General features: G+C 46.0%; 2 protein-coding genes and 1 long non-coding RNA gene across 3 annotated transcripts in view; 1 reads left to right on the top strand and 2 right to left on the bottom strand.

Annotated features, from left to right (window-relative positions):
- The first annotated feature begins 619 nt into the window (after positions 1-619).
- The window catches only part of tekt1 (tektin 1), an 18,833-nt gene continuing 623 nt past the window's right edge, over positions 620-18,829 (top strand). The window contains exons 1-7 of the mRNA XM_060074520.1: positions 620-1,549; positions 1,729-1,907; positions 10,441-10,606; positions 10,759-10,887; positions 11,190-11,339; positions 11,993-12,218; positions 16,197-16,393. Of these exons, the coding sequence (XP_059930503.1) occupies positions 1,736-1,907; positions 10,441-10,606; positions 10,759-10,887; positions 11,190-11,339; positions 11,993-12,218; positions 16,197-16,393 (1,040 nt within the window). The 5' untranslated portion in view covers positions 620-1,549; positions 1,729-1,735. The remainder of the gene's footprint in view (positions 1,550-1,728; positions 1,908-10,440; positions 10,607-10,758; positions 10,888-11,189; positions 11,340-11,992; positions 12,219-16,196; positions 16,394-18,829) is intronic.
- LOC132474092 (uncharacterized) lies at positions 2,893-3,964 on the bottom strand. Its single transcript, XR_009529571.1, has 2 exons — positions 3,724-3,964; positions 2,893-2,986 (listed from the first exon to the last, which is right to left on the bottom strand). It is a non-coding gene; the product is annotated as an uncharacterized LOC132474092 (long non-coding RNA).
- xaf1 (XIAP associated factor 1) overlaps positions 16,278-18,829 on the bottom strand; it is a 20,309-nt gene continuing 17,757 nt past the window's right edge. Inside the window, exon 8 of the transcript XR_009529570.1 lies at positions 16,278-16,413. The gene's annotated coding sequence lies outside the window, so the exon portion shown is untranslated. The remainder of the gene's footprint in view (positions 16,414-18,829) is intronic.

The raw sequence follows: 18,829 nt of genomic DNA, 5'->3' as shown, positions 1-18,829 counted from the left end.
TTACAGCTGAATGTAGTGCCATGTTGTTAAACGAAAACCTACGCTAGCCTGGCTCGCTCTGGCGCATCTCTGTTCGCGCTCGTGCATGATTGCGCGTCCAGGTACTTGGAATGGGTGGAGTAGTCAGAGTCAGCGTTGTAGGACCATTTGAGTTGTGTATTTTCAAAATCTGCTGGCGTTTCGCAAATCCCATACCCAACCTTTAAATGTCCGCACATCAGACCAGGGGTCTCATTTATAAAACTGCGTGGGATCGTTACAAAAAGTGTACGTACGCCCAAAAGCCAAGTTTTGCGTGCGCCAAAAAATATTCCGATTTATAAAACCCTGCGTACGCACACCGTACGCAATCTTTTCTTTATAAATCACAGAGTGCCTACAAGTGTGCGCAGCTGAATCAGCTTCACGTTCCGCCCTGTACACGCCCCTTTTTAACCATAAATGGTCAATGCAAATGACCTCATGAATTCGATCTGCATATAAAACAGACTCCGTGAAAAAAGCGAAATTTCACGGAGGTTGAAGTGGATACACTTGTGGGTGAGATGGAGGCCCCAAAAGTAGTTTTGTTCGGCGGACACGGGATAAAAGGTACATATTTTTATGTAGGCCTACCAATAAATCGTTATGGTCCCTAAAGACCTTCTCCCTCCGAATCCTGCCATTTGCATGGTCCGCCAGAAGTGCCATATGGTGCAGCATTACCACGGCGCTCACCTCTGTATTTATAGGGTTACGGTAATAAGACTGACCGAGAACACCTTGGATAATCAGTTTGTAATCACCCACGTAAAATGTTCTTGAACATAACCCCTTTTTAATGCCTGACTTGTCATGAAAAGCATCAAGAGTAACGGACAACGATTGTGGTGAGGAGTGTGGCTTGTTTTTCCACACTTGGGATTTAATTGACATTTGATTATGTGTTTACAGTGTCACATAAAAATATTATGTTATTGACACATGTTGGACAGATGCTTTATTCCATGCAGTCGCGCCGTCAGTGGACAGTAGGCCTATATGACGGGATTAAATATAGAACATTTATTTTTATTTCTATTCTAAGGAGATGTTTCTGGAGTTATAACTGAGAAATAACGCAGTTGACTTAAATTATTATGATTACATAGATTTAACGCATGATACGGGTTGAAATTAAATTTATGAAGGGCGATGATAAAACATAATCGTTCTTCTCACTCTACAATTCTTCGGTCTGACTTCAGTTCACCACCACACCATCTGTGTCGCAAATTCTCCTTTTCCTCCAAACCATGCGTACGCATGGGTCAGAGTTTGCTTAGGGCTGCGCACATTTTCCCGTCAAGTTGGTTTTTTATAGATCACAACCTTGGCGTGGAAAGTCACGTACGCCAATTTCAGCCCCGTTTTGTGCGTACGCAACGGTTATAAATGAGACCCCTGGGTGTTTGTGTGGTCGTCCTGGCAACCACTTGTTGACGCTCCGGGATCTCTAATCGCAGACACAGTGCAAGAGAAACATTCACCCGGCGTCTGAGTGAAGAAACCTCCAACAGTAAACCATAAGGTATAAGGACAAACCGGAACATGGATGTTTAATGTAATTTTGGAAATGTATCACTTCTTATGTGGGGTTCGTTAAAATTGTATTTTCATATTTTTCCTGATCTTCTCAATCATCTGCCTGGATGTTATTGTCCTATTAACGCAGTCATATTCAGTAAAACGCTGTTCTAACCACTGCAGCGGGCTGATGTCTCGCCTGGAGGAGCCCTTGCGGTGGCGGCGGCTCGGCGGACCGGACCCCGAGGTCGTGGAGGCTCTGCGGCGCGGCTCCGAGCAGCTCACGGCGGACAGCAGGAGGCTACTGACCGAGGCCGACAAGACATCCAGACGGGTGCAGCAAGGCGCTAAACAGAGACTAGGTAAATAATGAGGCGGCAGGCCTTTCAATAATATATTGAACACATTAGAAAGGGAAGTGTTTCTAAACCCAGGCTTCCTTGCCTTATGTTTTCAGGTCTCTCAAGTTTTGAACTGAGTTCAGAGTGAGATTTTAGCGGGATGTAAGCATTACTGCTTACATTTGCTTACAAATGTGTCCACAGACATGGTCAGGGGCGGACTGGGACAAAAAATCGGCCCGGGCATTTTGAACCAGACCGGCCCACTAAATTCGATAACACACCTTTTCAGTCTTTTTGGTCTCTCGAATGTCTACACCAACCAGGCTTTTAGCTAGCAGGGCGTCTGCCCTATAGTCTACTAAAAAATAAGAAGAAATGGGACGCCCTACTTTTAGGCAGGACGGCCTAAAGACGCCCTATTTTTCTCCCGTTTTACCTGTTAACTTGGCTGAATGTGATCAAAGTTCACCGTTTCAGTCGCTTCAGTGCCCTAGCGAAGTCTAGAATCATACATATGCCCTGCCAATTAGAAAATAGCATTGCTGTATTCCCGCTACAACAACGTTACATCATGATTCCAACGAAACATTGATTCACGGGCTCGCATAAGCTACAGAAGACAGCTGTCTCACCGCACGTCACTGAACCTACTACTTTATGAGTTCAACAAGAGTTTGTGTGTTAAGGTGGTGGTCTTAGTTAATCTAAATTCAATACAATACAATATACATCATACACTTTAAAGTTGTGTAGAAAGTTGTTTCTTTTTGTTAAAGTTGTTACTTGAATTTTGTACCTTGTTGATAGTTTCAGTTACACTCACTGTTATTATGTATTAAATTACTAAACATATAAATAAATCAGTGTAATTGTAATATTACCTAAAAACTATCAAGTGCTGTACAAAAAATCCTAGCTAAAAGCCTGACTCCAACTGTGCAACTATTTTCCACATACCTTAAGCCATGCAATGAGTTAAAATCAATCAGTGAGAGTGGACGCATTATACACTTCCAAAAGGTGTTATTTATTAACAAAAAAAGTATACTCCACGTCCATCACAGTAATGGGTAGAGTTCATCCGACTGGGTGTGTACCTGCGTTTAATAGAAGACAAAGACGAAAAATAGAAGACAAAGACAAAGAATAGAGAAGAGAATAAATGATGGATCAGATGTTACTCTACTGTATCAAGAGTAGTACCCACTAAATTGTGAACTTACCCAGTCAAAAGGGAGCCTACTACTCATCCCACAAACATAGGGTTGGCATTTGGCGTTAGAAGCTATTCTCTAGCACAGGGGTTTTCAACTGGTTTTGTCCCAGCGACCACCATTAGACAATTTTTTCAATTTAACTTCAAAAGTACACGGAGGCTATGCTTAACTGCAAATGCTTGTCAACTTCACGCACGGGACTGTACATTCTGAATAATGCATGGCATGACGTTAGGGCGCAATGCATTAACATTAGCACTTCACAGCCTACCATAGACTGGATATGTGCAAGGCTAAATTATGACAGTGTGAATCTCATTTATAATATTAAACTATTGAATGTGATTTACCGAAAAATACCCCTGGACGGAGTATAGGGCTATCATAATTCGGTATCTGGACCGCGCACCAATAGGCTAACGGGCTAGCCCACCACTCAAACACACAACATTAGAGTGTAGGCTAACGGCTGGCTGTTTCAGAGTAGAGTAGGCTGAGGGCTAGCAACAGCTACAGACTTGTCTTGTATTTACAATGCAAACGAACTTGGCCATAGAACATAGGTCCTAAGTCAAACATATTTTAGAGACGTTTTAATTCATGATCAGTAAGCTTACCGTAGGTCGTTGTATCGTATCGCCACCAGCATCACTGTCATCCACGGGAGCTGAGGATGGCCCTGCCGTGGCAAACATTTCTGATATTTTGCCACATTTGGCAGCATTGGCTTGAAGAGCAAGCCTCTTCTTGTCTCGCAGTTTCTCTGCACCCCCTTTTCTCTTTCTCTCCATTTTGGACTGGAGGATTCTCACGAAACGTGCGTTTCTGTGCACCGACCAAGCTAAAGGTAGAAGGTGTTTTGTGATATGATTGGAAGACCCCCTAGTCAGTACAGAAGACAGCCAATGGGCCGCAGACTAGTGTGCGCGTGTCAAGAATGTCAAGGCCATGGGCCACGCTGAGTTTGTTTACCGTCCTAATGCATTATGTAGGCAGGTCCAAATCGAAAGGGGTTGGTGTTGGGTCAGCCCAGGGGATGTGATTGGGCCAGCCCAGTGTCAATAGGGCCGCTGATGAACTACTTTCGTGGGCCAGCCGGTCAGACCATTATATGAAAAAAAAAATAATAATAATCGGGACTATCGCCCCATATTGCACCTCGGCCCACCGGGCAAACGCCCGGTATGCCCGACGGCCAGTCCGCCCCTGGACATGGTGACTAATGTATGATAGTAAGCATTATTGGCCCTTAACACTAATATTCAGAAACAACACTCCCTCAAAAGGCTATTGTTTTAAGCAACACCAGAAGAGGCATATACTTTCCCCTGAACTTTTAAACGTTGCAAACCTGCAAAAACATAAGTATATATTAATGTGGCATTCATTTAATGCTTAAAATATATCTGTTGCATTCAGTAGGCCAATGCTGTGGTAAAGTGTGTAAAGTATGACCAAGTGTTTCTTTCTTTTCAATAGATAGAACTTTATCAATCCCCTGTAGGAGAAATTTGTAAATGTTTGTCCCTATAAAACAATAATGGTAAACATTTTTTTTACAAAACATGACGGTAATTAAGTAAGTCAAGCCGTCCAATCTGAAGGCTCTTAAGATAAAATAAGATAGTCCTTTATTAATCCCCCTTGGGAGAAATTCACAGGTGACCAGCAGTACAGTGGGAAAAGAGAAGAGCGAAAAAACAGTATATATACAATACATTTACTAATTGAAAATAAAATTATAGTACAAAACTATTTTAATAAGATAAAGTTAAGATAAAACAAACCTACTATATACATGTAACTCTCCGTTTGTAGGTGACCTGTGTGTTAAGTAAATAAATAAGTACGATGAAATATGAGGTATAATATAAATATAAGTATAAATATAAATATAAATGTGCCAAATGTGCAGGGACCCTGAAGTAATCGAAAAATTTAGTAAATAAATAACAAATAACAAGGTTAACAATAGGTGCAGTTCTTAGGTGTGCGGTTTAGTCCTTAAACAGGTCTGGATAAAGGAGCTGTTGGGACTTTGGGGACGTTGGGAGCGGGGGGTTGAGGTGTTATAAAGTCTGATAGCTGATGGGATGAAAGAGCCCCCCAAGCGCTTTGAAGCACGTGGCTGAGAGAGTCTGTGGCTGAATGTGCTCCTGAGTTGCCTCAGCTCAGCGTAGTGAGGGTGAGAGGGATTGTCCATGATCGCCTGCAGCTTCCCCCTCATCCTCCTCTCTGTCACAGCCTCCACACAGTCCAGCTTCATCCCCACCACAGAGCTCGCCTTCCTCACCAGCTTATTCATCTTGCTGGCACCACCGCTCCCGATGCCTCCTCCCCAGCACACTACAGCAAAGAAGGTGGCACTGGCTACCACAGACTGGTAGAACATCTGTAGTAGCCTAGTGCACACCTTGAAAGACCTGAGCCTCCTCAGGAAGAACAGCCTACTCTGTCCCTTCCTGTAGAGGGCCTCAGTGTTGTCTGACCAGTCTAATTTATTGTTCAGGTGCACCCCAAGGAACTTGTTGGTGTCCACCATCTCCACCTCCTCCCCGTTTATGGAAACAGGTATTGGGGTGCTCTTTCTGCGCCGGAAGTCCACCACCAGCTCCTTGGTTTTCCCGGTGTTGAGCTGAAGGTGGTTCCCGTCACACCATCCCACAAAGTTCTCAACTAGTTCCCTATACTCTTCCTCCCTATTGTCTGTGATGCATCCAACAATGGAGGAGTCATCAGAGAACTTCTGCAGATGGCATGCTCGGGAGTTGTAGCAGAAATCCGTGGTGTAGAGGGAGAACAAAAACGGTGAAAGTACAGTTCCCTGGGGTGTGCCGGTGTTGCTGGTCACCACGTCTGACAAGCAGTGTCGCAGCCTGACATACTGCGGCCTGTCCGTGAGGTAGTTTGAAATCCATGCCACCATGTCAGGATCCACCTTCATCACTTGGAGCTTCTCCACCAGCCGGACTGGCTGGACGGTGTCGAAAGCACTGGAGAAGTCGAAGAACATGATCCTAACCATGCTCTGCGGCCTCTCCAAGTGTGTGTAAGCTCTGTGAAGCAGGCAGATGATGGCGTCCTCCACGCCGATGTCGGTCTGGTACGCAAACTGCAGTGGGTCCAGGCAGTCACGCACCAAGGGCCTGAGGTGCTCCAGGACCATCCTCTCGAAGATTTTCATGACGTGTGACGTTAGAGCCACAGGTCTGAAGTCTTTTGGAGCGCTGGGTCGTCCCTTCTTCGGGACAGGGACTACGCAGGATGTCTTCCAGAGTGTTGGCACCTTTTTCAACCTCAGGGAGAGGCCGAAAAGATGCGTGAACACTCCTGCCAGCTGCTCTGCACAAATCTTGAAAATTTCTTCTTAACCACTCCCCCTTTCTCACTTCCACCAATGCAAAGCGAACAGAACTGAGTAGGGGAGGGCGTAGCCTAACTAGTTTATGAACGACCAAGGGAAACGCAGCGCAAATTCAATGTGAACATGTATGAGGCTTTAATAAAATCCGATTTTTTTAGAGTGTCTCCAAAATAGGGCAAGTCCGGGCAAAAGAGGACGTCTGGTTACCCTATGTACGGGAAACCCAATTGATTCCTACCTGTTCCACTGTTAAATAGCGGCCCAAATTGGTAGGCGCTATCCTGGTAATTTCTCTGCGTGTGGCGTGAGAGCGTGTGCATGGGTTGAATTGCGTGTGTCTCACGCCGAATGCGTGAGACTTGAGAGCCCTGTGTTTTTGACTCGTGACTAATAATTGTGGGTCACAGTTCCCTGAGGTCAGGTCTGTTGTAAGTTCAGCTGCTGGCTAAAGGAAACGATAGTTATGATATTATAACTCTAGTTCTATGATTGTAGGCGTAGCCGTCTAGGCTTCGCCTTATGGGCTTGTCCCGGCTCGCGCGCACTGAAAATTTCAGCTATGCACCAATCACTGTGGGTACCGCCCACATGTATATAAAGCGGCGCATACCGCCGCTCATCCTCCACGTTATTCTTTCAGCATTTGGAGGGTACAGCAGGTGGGAAACTAGACGGCTACGCCTACAATCATAGAACTAGAGTTATAATATCATAACTATCGTTCTATTTCATGTAGGCTACGCCTTATGGGCTAAGGCGAAGCTGCGAGCGGAGCCCAATCGATGTACTCCTGCTGGACCCCAGTCAAAAAACTTAAGTAACCAGGGCACATAAGACTCCAAAAAGCAGAGGATGTGCAAAACACAACAGCTTAATAAAAAACGAATTCCTCCTAGATCAAGCAAGGCGATGATCAAGAGAAAAAAGTGAGTCTGTAAAGACTCCGGCTCCAATCCGTGCTTCATGGAATCCATGAAAAGTGAAGAGAAAAACCTGAGTAATACGGTTTCCATTAGGTCCGCTACCACCGGGGGCGGAGCTCTGGAGTTCGACTCTCCAATAAGGGGCTTCTCTCGTCAGTTTCTTATTTGAAAAAACGGCGGGAGTGATATATTGGCAGACAAAACCAACTCGTCAATTGGCGAGCCAATAGGAACCCCTCTAGTCCGTTTTTCATTTGAAAAACGGCGGGAGAGCGCCGCGAGACATGAGGTCCGCCCCGAAGTTCTGGGCGCCCGCGATATGCAGGGCTCTCAGACTGAGGAGATACTGATGAGCCCAAAGCCAGAGCTCAACCGCCTTTTGGTGGAGAGCAGAGGAGCGCACTCCCCCCTGTCTGTTTATGTACGCTGCCGCCGACACGCTGTCTGTCCTGATCAGAACGTGGCGGCCACGTACAGGGTGAAAGAAATGCAACAGCACTTTCCTCACAGCGGCGAGTTCCAGCACATTTATGTGAGCTGTAGGGGGCGTGCGCCACTCGCCTCCCACCGAGTGAGAGAGGCACGTTCCTCCCCAACCCGTCAACGAGGCGTCCGTGAAGACCACTATGTAGGACGTCACTCTGCCTAGGGGGACACCCCTGAGAAGGGCGGGGGGGTTTCCCCAATATTCCTGGTCTGGTGACACCGAACGGGGTACGAGGAGCACCCTGGGCTTGTGTCGCATGGGGTCCAACCGTTGGCGAGCAAACCACAGCTGGAGTCTGCGCATAAAGAGCAGACCCAGGGGAACCACGGGATGGGCGGCTGCCATCAGCCCTAACTGGTGCATGGTGACAGTGCGGTCACGTTTCTGTGAACGCGAAACCGGGAGAGTGCCAACAGGATGGCGTCTTGCCGAGGAGGCGAGAGCATCGCTGTCATAGTGGCAGAGTCTAGGCGAAGCCCCAAGTAGACTATCTGCCGGCCGGAGAGCGGGGAGCTCTTTTCCTAGTTGATGGCAAAACCCAGGAAAGAGAGATGGTTTATCACCGTCATGGTGTCCCTTCTCGCAGCTTCCTCTGAGTTGCTCAGAATAAGTAGGTTGTCGAGGTAGAAGAGAACCGTCTTTCCCTGACGCCTGAGCGGTCCCAACGCCGTCTCCACACACTTTGAGAAGGTGCGCGGGGCCAGGGAGTAGCCGAATGGCAGGCACTGGTACTCGTACGCCCCTCCCATAAAGGCAAAACGGAGGAACTTCCTGTGCGCCTGCCAAACAGGGATCCAGGGATGTGAACCAGTCGCCCTCTCTCACACATCGGAGCAGCGCTCTGATAGTGAGCATTCTGAATTTCCTCACGGCAACGAATCTGTTGAACACGCGAAGATCCAGAATAGGTCTCTTCTCCCCTGACTTCTTGGAAACCAGGAAGTAGCGGGAGTAAAACCCTAGGTGTGACTCGTGGGGGGGAACGGCAGTGATGGCCCCCTTCTCCAAGAGACGGGCCACCTCTGCTGCCAAAGCCGTGCTTGCTGCTGGGTCCCGTAGCCTGGTCTCCACCAAACCCATCAAGGGTGGGGGACGGCGCTTGAACTGTATGGGATGGCCCCATCTCAACGTGTTGTCCAACCACGATGGTAGAACGCACCGCTCTTGCCAACACGCATAACGGTCGGAGAGAGGGCGAGCTGACAGCTGAGGAACGCTGTCCAGGAATAACCCGTATTCCTCGGCCCCTACCGCCTCCAAACTGTGTGAACCAAGGGTGGCATCCCATGAAAGAGAGGAGGCTCAGCGAGCGTGGTAGACGTTACAGAGCTAGTCGCTGTACAAACAGCGAGCTGTCTAGACGCCGCGCTCGTGTCCGCTGAACAGGCAGCGAGCCGTCTAGCCGCTGCACTCATGCCCACGCGTTGTCCACTGGCTGTAACCACAGCGCGCAGACCCGTCTTCTCACCTTCCACAGACTGTAGAAGGGAGGTAGAGGGGATAATGTGGGGAACTAGGAGACTGGTACAAGTGTCCGTATCTACGGGCTTGTGTAATGAGTCTCCAGTCTGCCCACGAAGCTCAAAGGGACGCCGCTTCTTAGAAGCAGGTGAACCAGAGGTTATGTAAACACGAATTACTTAATTCCTTTTGCTTAACATGAATGACGTTGATGGTTTTAAGGCACTGTGGTGACTTTTTATCACTAAAAGTGTTTTAGTGATAAATGGATTGATCAATGACTCTCACGTTCCTCTGCTTGCGATCATTGCGATTCACCATTTATTGATCCATTTATTCAAAAGATCCAAAGACAAAGAACGGGTGCATTACGGTATCATTTTTATAATATTGTTAATAAACATTTCAGTTGCGTTAGTATTACATTTTTTATTTGCTTGTTTAGCTGTGTATGGCAGTTAACAATGTTGGTGTATTACTATTATTTATGTGGGTAGGCTACTCCAACCTCATTGCTGATCGATACGTTACCATTTATTTGTATATAAATTATTGATTGCATTTTTAGTAAATAATTGGAAGGAATGTGTTTCTTAAGCAATAACATTGAACTGTGTTTCTGTAGGCTTACATAGATTTACGTTGTTCATTATGTTGTTGGTGATATTTGTTAGATGGAGCAATCTTTCATATTTATGAAGTTAACTACTTCCATGCAGGGTTTGAGTTATGATTCCATCTTTGTGGGGGTCTCTTGAAGTTGTTGGGGGGTGGGGGGGGGGAAGACCGTAACGGCCTTGCGCTCAGTTGTTGACAGGGGAGGGGGGGGGGACGGTACCGGCCTTGCGCTGGTTTGTTGAAGGGGGGGTGCTAAATAACAAGAATATTTCTGCATCCGGTACGTCATGAACTAGGGTGTGGCTAGGCTCCCGTGATGCGGCTTCATGTTGCCCTGCGCCATTGAGCAGTTTACATAGGAATGAATGGGCGCCATTTTGGAATCCGGTGTCTGTTCTATAATATGTCCATGGTTACAATATGTGTTTATGGATACTTTGTGCTTGTCAAATGTAAATATTTATTTATTAACACGATTCAGAGCAGCGTTTACGAGATATCCAGTACCTACGGGAAGAGCTGGAGCGGAGGCTAGAGGAAGTCCTTGAGGAGACTGAAGCTCTGGTGGCCTTCAGAACGCGGGTGGAGAGAGCCCTGGAGGCGTGCTCGGACCCTCTGAGGGCAACCCTGCTCTGCCTGGAGGAGAGGTGACTACATGAGAGGGAGGAATGCAGGCTCCAAAATGGACAGTTAGAATTGTGTCTTAATTACCAGCCAGAAGGGAAAAAGCAACAACAACAAAAAAAAGCTATTGTTCTTAAAAAAGTCCCCAGGGTTACATTTAGAATGTGACCCCCAGAAGCAGGCGTGCCGCCGTGGAGCAGGGGCCTGACGAGGTGGAGAGAGAGCTGCTGCAGGAGATGGAGGTGTTCCAGGGGGTGGCTGCCTTGTTGCAGCGCATGCTGGAGCAGATTGTTGAACAGATACGGTACGAGGTCTCATCAAGAGAGGAACTCTTGAGAGGAACTGAATTCAAACCTTAGAAAAATCCCTCCCTCTGGGGAGCTGCAGTCTCCTGTTTCTGCTGAGCTCAAATGTTGGTGATGTCACTTGAGACAAAATATTTATCAATAGATTGTGGCGCTTTACTTCATGCGGTCACTTGGGTGAGCTATCAGCATCGGTCAGTAGGTTACCAGTAGCTTCATGTTTATTAAATAACTTTGGCAAATAGTCTGAAAAATTGTGTGTCTGTGTGCGTGTGTCTGTTTGTGTGTGTTTTTGAGACAGACTGAACCGCTCGGCCAAGTACCACCTGGAGAAGGATCTGAAGGACAAGTTTCAGGCCCAGAGCATCGATGACTTGTGCATATTGATGACCAACAACTCCTTCAACCCCGACAAAAGGCCCACAGTCCTCCCGCTCACCCATCCACCCAGGTGAAATATGCTCTGTACTTTGTGGGTTCAAGTTCAGAGAAGATATCAAGAGGGCACAAGTTGGCGGGCTACTCAACTATTGGTTATTGATAGGTCTGTGGGGTACTGCAGGAAGGGGGAGTGGTATAGGATACATCAGTACCTCAAACTGTCATGTGGGTTCTATTTCGCGCTCTTACTGCTGCAATGGCTGATTTGTTTGTTGGTTAAAAGACAATACAAGGCCGATGGACAATCTTATACTTTAAAGTCTGTTTACTTTGCACCCTCCCTGTTTTCTCAGGGTCTTTATCTCGGCCTGCACTTATATTCATAGAGGCATTAGGATAATCTCACGGCTCATTAGGACGACAAGCAAATGCATAAAGTGTACTAACACATCTCCATGTAAAACAGTTTTGATCTAGAGTTGCTCCACTTACTAATCTCTCTGTCTCTGTCCCTCTCTCTCTGTCTCTTTCTTCCTCTGTCTCTCTGTCTGTCTGTCTCTGTCTCTCTATCTGGCTCTGTCTCTCTGTCTCTGTCGCTTTCACTTTGTTTGTCTCTCTCTGTCTGGCTCCCTGTCTCTGTCTCTCTGGCTCCCTGTCTCTGTCTGTCTCTCTCTCTGTACCTTTCTCTGTCCATCTGTCTGTCTTATCCGTCTGTCAATCCAGCATGGCGGTGAGTCCGGATGAGTGGGAGGGGCTCTCGGTCGTCAACATTAGCCGTGCGGAGCAGGAGAAGGCTAACTCTGCGTCGCTGCGAGCCCTGGTGTCCTCCCTCCTGGATCAGACTGCCTGCGACATGCGCAGCCGGCTGCGGGCCACCGCCTTGGCTTTCCAGCGCAAGATCCAGGAGACCAAGACGGCCAAGGCTCAGATGGAGGAGCATCTGGCCAGGGTATGAGGATCAGGGCAGTGCCTGTGTCAAGGGTCTATTACACCAGACGACACAGGCATGGTCCTGTGATGATTTGAGAGTTGCAAAAAGAGAGAGCAGGAATGAGCAGAGAAAGAAAGCAAGATTTTGAAGGTTACCTTCTCTGCTCCCTCCCTTCTTATGTCTCTTCCCCATTGAGAAACAATACATTCACACACATGTCGTGGAACTATGATAATGCAGTGTGTAGGCATGGGATTGGCAAACGAGATGTGAGGAACCAATAGGAGGAGAGGACCTGATCACTCACGGTCATCCAGAACAGATATTCTCTCACAGATTTGGAATCATTTGGACTCAACAACTTACAATCGAATTGTAGCTCTTCAATTTTGCCCAAAGCAACTTTAAACATTGTTTTTCCTTTCTTGAAATTAATTCCTTGAAATAAAACTTCTATGCTGTCTCTCCAATTAGGTGAAATGGACTCTGTTTGGATCAGCCCAAATGTGTAGTGCACTACCATGTGTCCTATATAGTGCACTACCATGTTTCCTAGTGCACTACCATGTGCCTTGTATAGTGCACGACCATGTGTCTCAGTGCACTACCATGTACCCTATATAGTGCACTACCATGTGTCCCAGTGCAATACCATGTGTCCTATATGGTGCACCACCATGTGTCCCAGTGCAATACCATGTGTCCTATATGGTGCACCACCATGTGTCCCAGTGCACTACCATGTGTTCTATATGGTGCTCCACCATGTGTCCTAGTGCACTACCATGTGTCCTATGTGGTGCACTACCATGTTTAATATATAGATAGATAGACAACGTTATTGCCATGTCAACACAGTTGATTGGAATTTGTCTTAGTGCCACACAGGTTAAAAAAAGGCAATACACACACAGGAACATACTAGCCTGGTCCTACCAGACTCGCCTCCGCAGCCAAGGTGTGTGTGCCAACGCATTCGGGACGGGAGGTTCGGGACGGCTCCGGTGGATCTGTTCGCATGCAGGGAGAACACACACTGTTGGTGGTGGTTCTCTCCCAACCCTCGGGATCTTCCCCCGTTAGGGGTAGACTCAGTCATTTCATTTATACACAGTCTGGACCTACTCAATTGACAAACGTCAGCTCACTTGAAGGCGGGTGTCTGTTGAAGTTTAAAACTATTGGATCTGCCCAATGCCACTCTGGATCTGCCATAACCAATCGCTAACGTTTGGCCGGGAATCACGTTGCGCGCAGGTTGTAAGCAAACTAAACACCGTGCGTGAAAATGTCTGTCAACGAGAGCTGACTTTAACGTCATTGATCTCAGCCACTCCCTCTGTTCGCTGATTGGACACAGAAAATGTTGACGGAGAAAACCAACTAACATACCGCAGACCCAGACTGAAGGGAAATTCAAATTGAGCGGAAGTACTTAGTTTAGCCTGGGGCTAAAAGCCCCAGGCTAGGAACCAGTACATAAATGACAATGACACAGACAATCATGAGGTTGGAGTAGCCTACCCACATAATTAATTATAATACACCAACATTGTTAACTGCCATACACAGCTAAACAAGCAAATTAAAAATTAAATACTAACGCAACTGAAATGTTTATCAGGCAATTAACAATATTATAAAAATTATACCGTAATGCACCCGTTCTTTGTATAAATGGATCAATAAATGGTGAATAGCAATGATCGCATGCAGAGGAACTTGAGAGTCATTGAGCAGCAGCTGAACCAGTCTAAAAATCCATTTATCACTAAAACAGTTTCAGTGATAAAAAGTCACCACAGTGCCTAAAAACCATCTACGTCATTCATGTTTAGTAAAAGGAAAAACCTCGGAAATGAGAAGTTAACGGAGCCGTGCACTAGGCCCTCTCAAATGCCAGGCCGAAACAACATTTCACTACGACTCCTTTCAGCTGCCCACCCCTCCTTCTCCAGCAAAAAATAATAACATAAAACGGCTTATAAAACGATTGAGGTAGCGTTTTGAAAAGAGAAAACTAACATTTTTTTAGTACATGGCATAAAGATAATTATGAGCCTTTGATTGATATCCAGAATTTTTTTGCGGAGACACATTCTTGTTCCCCACTTGTATTGGAGTGAACGGAGATATCTACTTCTGGGCCCCATGAATCGAGGGACCCGTCCACAGCCCGCTTAAACAGCTGCAATACCAGGCTTGGCCGCTGAGCACTGATGGATTGCGTAAGTATGCACTGTTCGCGGGGGGCGAACAGTGTTTTTTTTTTTGCAGGGTGGTAGCGGGAAGCTCGTGAATATTCATGAGGGAACTCATCCCTGATTGGCTGGGACTTGGCGGGACTTGTTGGCTGGGACTTGGCTCGCTGGGACTTTGTCAGAGGGCTTGTGTGAAAATCACGAACGCAAATGAATTAAACGTTGCTATAAATCAACACGAATAATGTGACACATGATACCCACCTACTACACGGCAACTCTATAGCTACCTTTCTGTAAGTACAAACGTTAGCTCACTCGTCTAAAAGCCCCTGTGAAACTGTTATGTGTCACAGGGGCTACTGTAGTAAATCCTTTTTGTATTTATTATATTTTATAACGTTATGTATAGCGCATCGCAGTGCTTTCGGCAGCTGGTGATTGTTTCCAAGTTTTTTTTTTCTAATTGTTTATCCATGTCTTGATATTTCATCAAGATTCCATTCTGTTCTGTTTCTAGAAGTGGTGAGCATAATGGCAGGATTTATTAAAGCTTGCAACATTTGCCAGACCCATGTCAACTTTGAGGAGATGGAGCTGCTGGAGGTTAGGTGTAGATGGATAAGAATAAACCGTATGATTTCTGATATTTGTTCATAGTGGTTCTGCCACACCCCACAACCAATTACATTATAGAAAGAAGTGCCATAAAATCTGTTGTTCTATCCATAGAATATTTTCTCGTAGGGCTACATGAATTTTAATATTGATTTTCACCTATCAATCCACCTACTACACGGCAACTCTATAGCTACCTTTCTGTAAGTGCCAAAACAAACGTTAGCGCGTAATGCTAACTCGTCTAAAAACAACTACTGTATTATGTGTCACACTATTGATACAATGATTTGTGTTGATTTATAACAACGTTTCATTTATTTGCGTTCGTGATTTTCACAAGCCCTCTGTTTTCACAAGCCCTCTGACAAAGTACCAGCGAGCCAAGTCCCAGCCAATGAGGGATGAGTTCCCTCATGAATATTTACAAGCTTCCCGCTACCACCCTGCAAAAAATAAACTCGCACCTGGGGGCTCTGATCGGCACTGTGAATTGCTGTGAGAAAGGGTGATGACGTGACGTCACATACGCGACATGTAGTCTTTCTCATTGTGGTTTCTCTACAGCCTTTAACTGAACAATTGCATAATAAACTGTTATACTCTTCACATGAAAAAATATCATTTAAATCCACAAATAACATATGTGTAAAACGGGGCATATAAAGACTGGGACCAGAAAATAATTACTTTCTCTGCATTGAAACCCATTCATATTTTACGATCTCATAGGTCCCAAGGGGGTCTACCGGAAGGGGCAGGACTGCACCTCTCTATTTGTTCTTCACATCTCGTCCGCCAATCCCATGCCTACGCTTTACAACTCTCAAATTGTACCTACAGCAGCCTCAGCTCTTGGTTATATCAACACTTGAATCACAAAAACATCTTATTGGACAAGAGTACAATTTCTTAGGCGTGTTTCCTCAACAGCCACATAGCAGCAACAAAACAAGATAAAGTAAATGAGAAGTAAAAATAAAGATCTGTAGTAAATGACTTAAAATGGGTTAATAACAGCAAAAAATAGTTTAATCATAGGATTACAAGGAGGATAACAATAACAAATAGTGATAATAATTAATGGGGTATGGTAAAGTGTAAGTGTTAAGTGTTCAAACGGTCTAGGAGAGTGTGCAGCTCTAATTCTGCCCCCATCCCCCGGCACCTGACCCAGGTCCAGAGTGAGGTGAGCAGCCAGAAGAGGAACCGGGAGGCCCTGGGAGTGGCGATGGCTGAGAAGGAGCTCCCGCTGAGCGTGGCCCAGGCCCGGCTCTCTGCTCGCGCTAAGAGACCCGGCACCGAGCTGTGCCAAGACCCTGCACAGATCCTGCTGCTGGCGGAGGTTCAGGAACTCACTGCTCACATCCACAGGTAGGTGGAGCACCGTACTACTGGATGACAAAGTTAACAAAGCGAACCCTAACCCAGTTAAAGTGGTAGTGAAAATAAAACCTTGGCTTATTTGATCGTTAACATCGCAATCTATTACTAAAATAAGACCCTCATTTAGGCTACGTTTACATGATGACGGTCTGAACAGAAGACGCAAAAGTGGCGTCGCGTCTTCACTTTTTATTCCGCGTTTAGACGTGCGTTTTCGGGAGGAAATCTGCGTGCATACGGTGACGCAAAAGTGTGTGTAATTCGATTGGGTATGCATGCTAGGTGGTGCTGTGATACACTATTAGACAACACCGCCATGTCTGAGCGCATGCGTAGAATCTTCCTTCTTCTCTTATCTTCGCCGCAAAAACCAAAACATAGTTACAGATCCTTCTCTGTTCAGTAATACTATCTGTACATATCCTGTACATTTCGTGGAAAGACTCCTGTAAGTTTATTAGAGCTGCCAGAGCAGCTTGACGCTCCGACGCATGGAAATAATCCAACATGTTTGTTTATTTCCCTGTACTGGCGCATGTATGTGACGTAAACGTGACGTCAGTGTTGTTTTCGTCAGGCAAGACGAAAACGAAAATGACGTCGTCAGACCCCTTTTTTCCATGACGAAAATGAGACTAAGACGAACGTCACCAAAGCCATATAAAGACTAAAATGTGACGAAAAATGTAGACATTTTCGTCAGACGAGAACTAGACGAGACTAAATTGTTAGTGAGTGGACGAACAAAAGTTTCAAAACATGCTTTTTTCCCGCCAACTATAATATGCGGAAAAGAAATGGAGAAATGGAGCCAGCTGCTTGTCCTAACAGTCACGCCCCCATCACACACTAAAAGCCTCGCTCGCGCGCAGCTGCGCCTGCACGCACACGGCACACACGAGTGTGCCGTGTGCGACGAGTGCGACAGTCCGACGAGTTTTCGTCGGACTAAAACTAGACTAAAACCTTTTGAGTTTTCGTCAGACTAAAACTAGACTAAAACTTTCAAAGATAGAAATGACTAAAATGGGACTAAAACTAAGAAGCATTTCGTCAAAAAGACTAAGACTAAAACTAAATCTAAAATGCCTGCCAAAAACAACACTGCGTGACGTGAGCAGAGTGTTGAGTCTTGGCAGTGTAGACGGAAACGCTACGGTGGAGCGTATTCAAAACCACTCTCGAGGGTGGTTTCAGAATTTTGCGTTTTTAAGCCCCAAAAACGCTGTCACGTTTATACATAGCAGGGTATTTATAGAAACAAATATTTCCCCCCCTCCGTTTCCAAAAATAACATTGTGCACACAACATCGTTTTCAAAAAAGTTGTCGTTTACATCAACCCGCATAAATACGCCGTCGAGCGCCATTATAACTATGCCAAACCTATGGGTGGCAGTGTAGGGAGAAGGATAAAGCCATGCAAGCCAATCAGAATCCTCAGGATCAACAACAATGAATAAAACAAGCTTCTTCCTGTAACGCCTCGTGCCCACTACCTCCGTCCGTTGACTGATCCCCATTGACTTTGAATGGGGACGGACGCGCAATGCATTGTGGATCCGTCCGTTCCGTTGGAGCCTTCGGCTCCGTCAAAAAGTTGAAGAATGTTCAACTTTTTCGGCAGCGACGGATCCGTCATCCAATCAGATCGCGTATGCAAATTTAAGCACTGTGACGCGACTCGGGCTCTGACGATACTGGAAAGCGGGTCATCTTGCATCGCAACAAGCAGGAAGAAGCGGGAAGAACCCGGCGAAGCGATTTGATTGGCTGATGTATGCCTCTGCAAAGACTAATCCCCCATCCGTCAGCCACGCCTTCCCACGTCCGTTGACTGACGGTGCAGTGGGCATGTAGGGTAACAAACAAACTGTAAACATAGGGCGCTCATATGACGTTAAGCATTTCCTGGCGCATAATGTGACGCTTCAGAACCTAAAACCCTGTTTCTCCCCGTTGACACGACAGCACATAACCGGCGTTTTCAGAAATCTCCAACTTTGGCCGGAGTTTTTTAGAAATGATCGTTTTCTGTGATAAAAACTGTGTTTTCGTGTAAATGAGAGGCAAAACCGCGTGTAAATATCTGCGTTTTCCTTCGTGTAAACGGGGCCACAGTCTAAACGAAAGGCACTTCCTTTTTTACTTCCATCTTGTCGTTTTTACCCGCAAGCGTCCTCGTGTAAACCGGGCCTTAGAGAAAGCAGGAGTTAAATCCTCAGGCTGAGGCCCCGTTTACACGAGGACGCTGATGTTTACATCTGATGTTTGCATCTGACAGTAGGTTGTACTTCCCAGACACTTATAATTTGTCCCATTTCATGTACAAAATGAATATTTATAACTCACTCATTTATGCATAACAACTGTACCAGCTTAAAGACCAACACCAACTTTAAAGAACAGTTGGTATTGGTCGTTA

Source organism: Gadus macrocephalus, chromosome 16 (genome assembly GCF_031168955.1).
Source record: "Gadus macrocephalus chromosome 16, ASM3116895v1".
NCBI lineage: Eukaryota > Metazoa > Chordata > Actinopteri > Gadiformes > Gadidae > Gadus > Gadus macrocephalus.
Note: the sequence above shows the minus strand (reverse complement) of the source record. Positions and strands in the feature narration are given on the sequence as shown.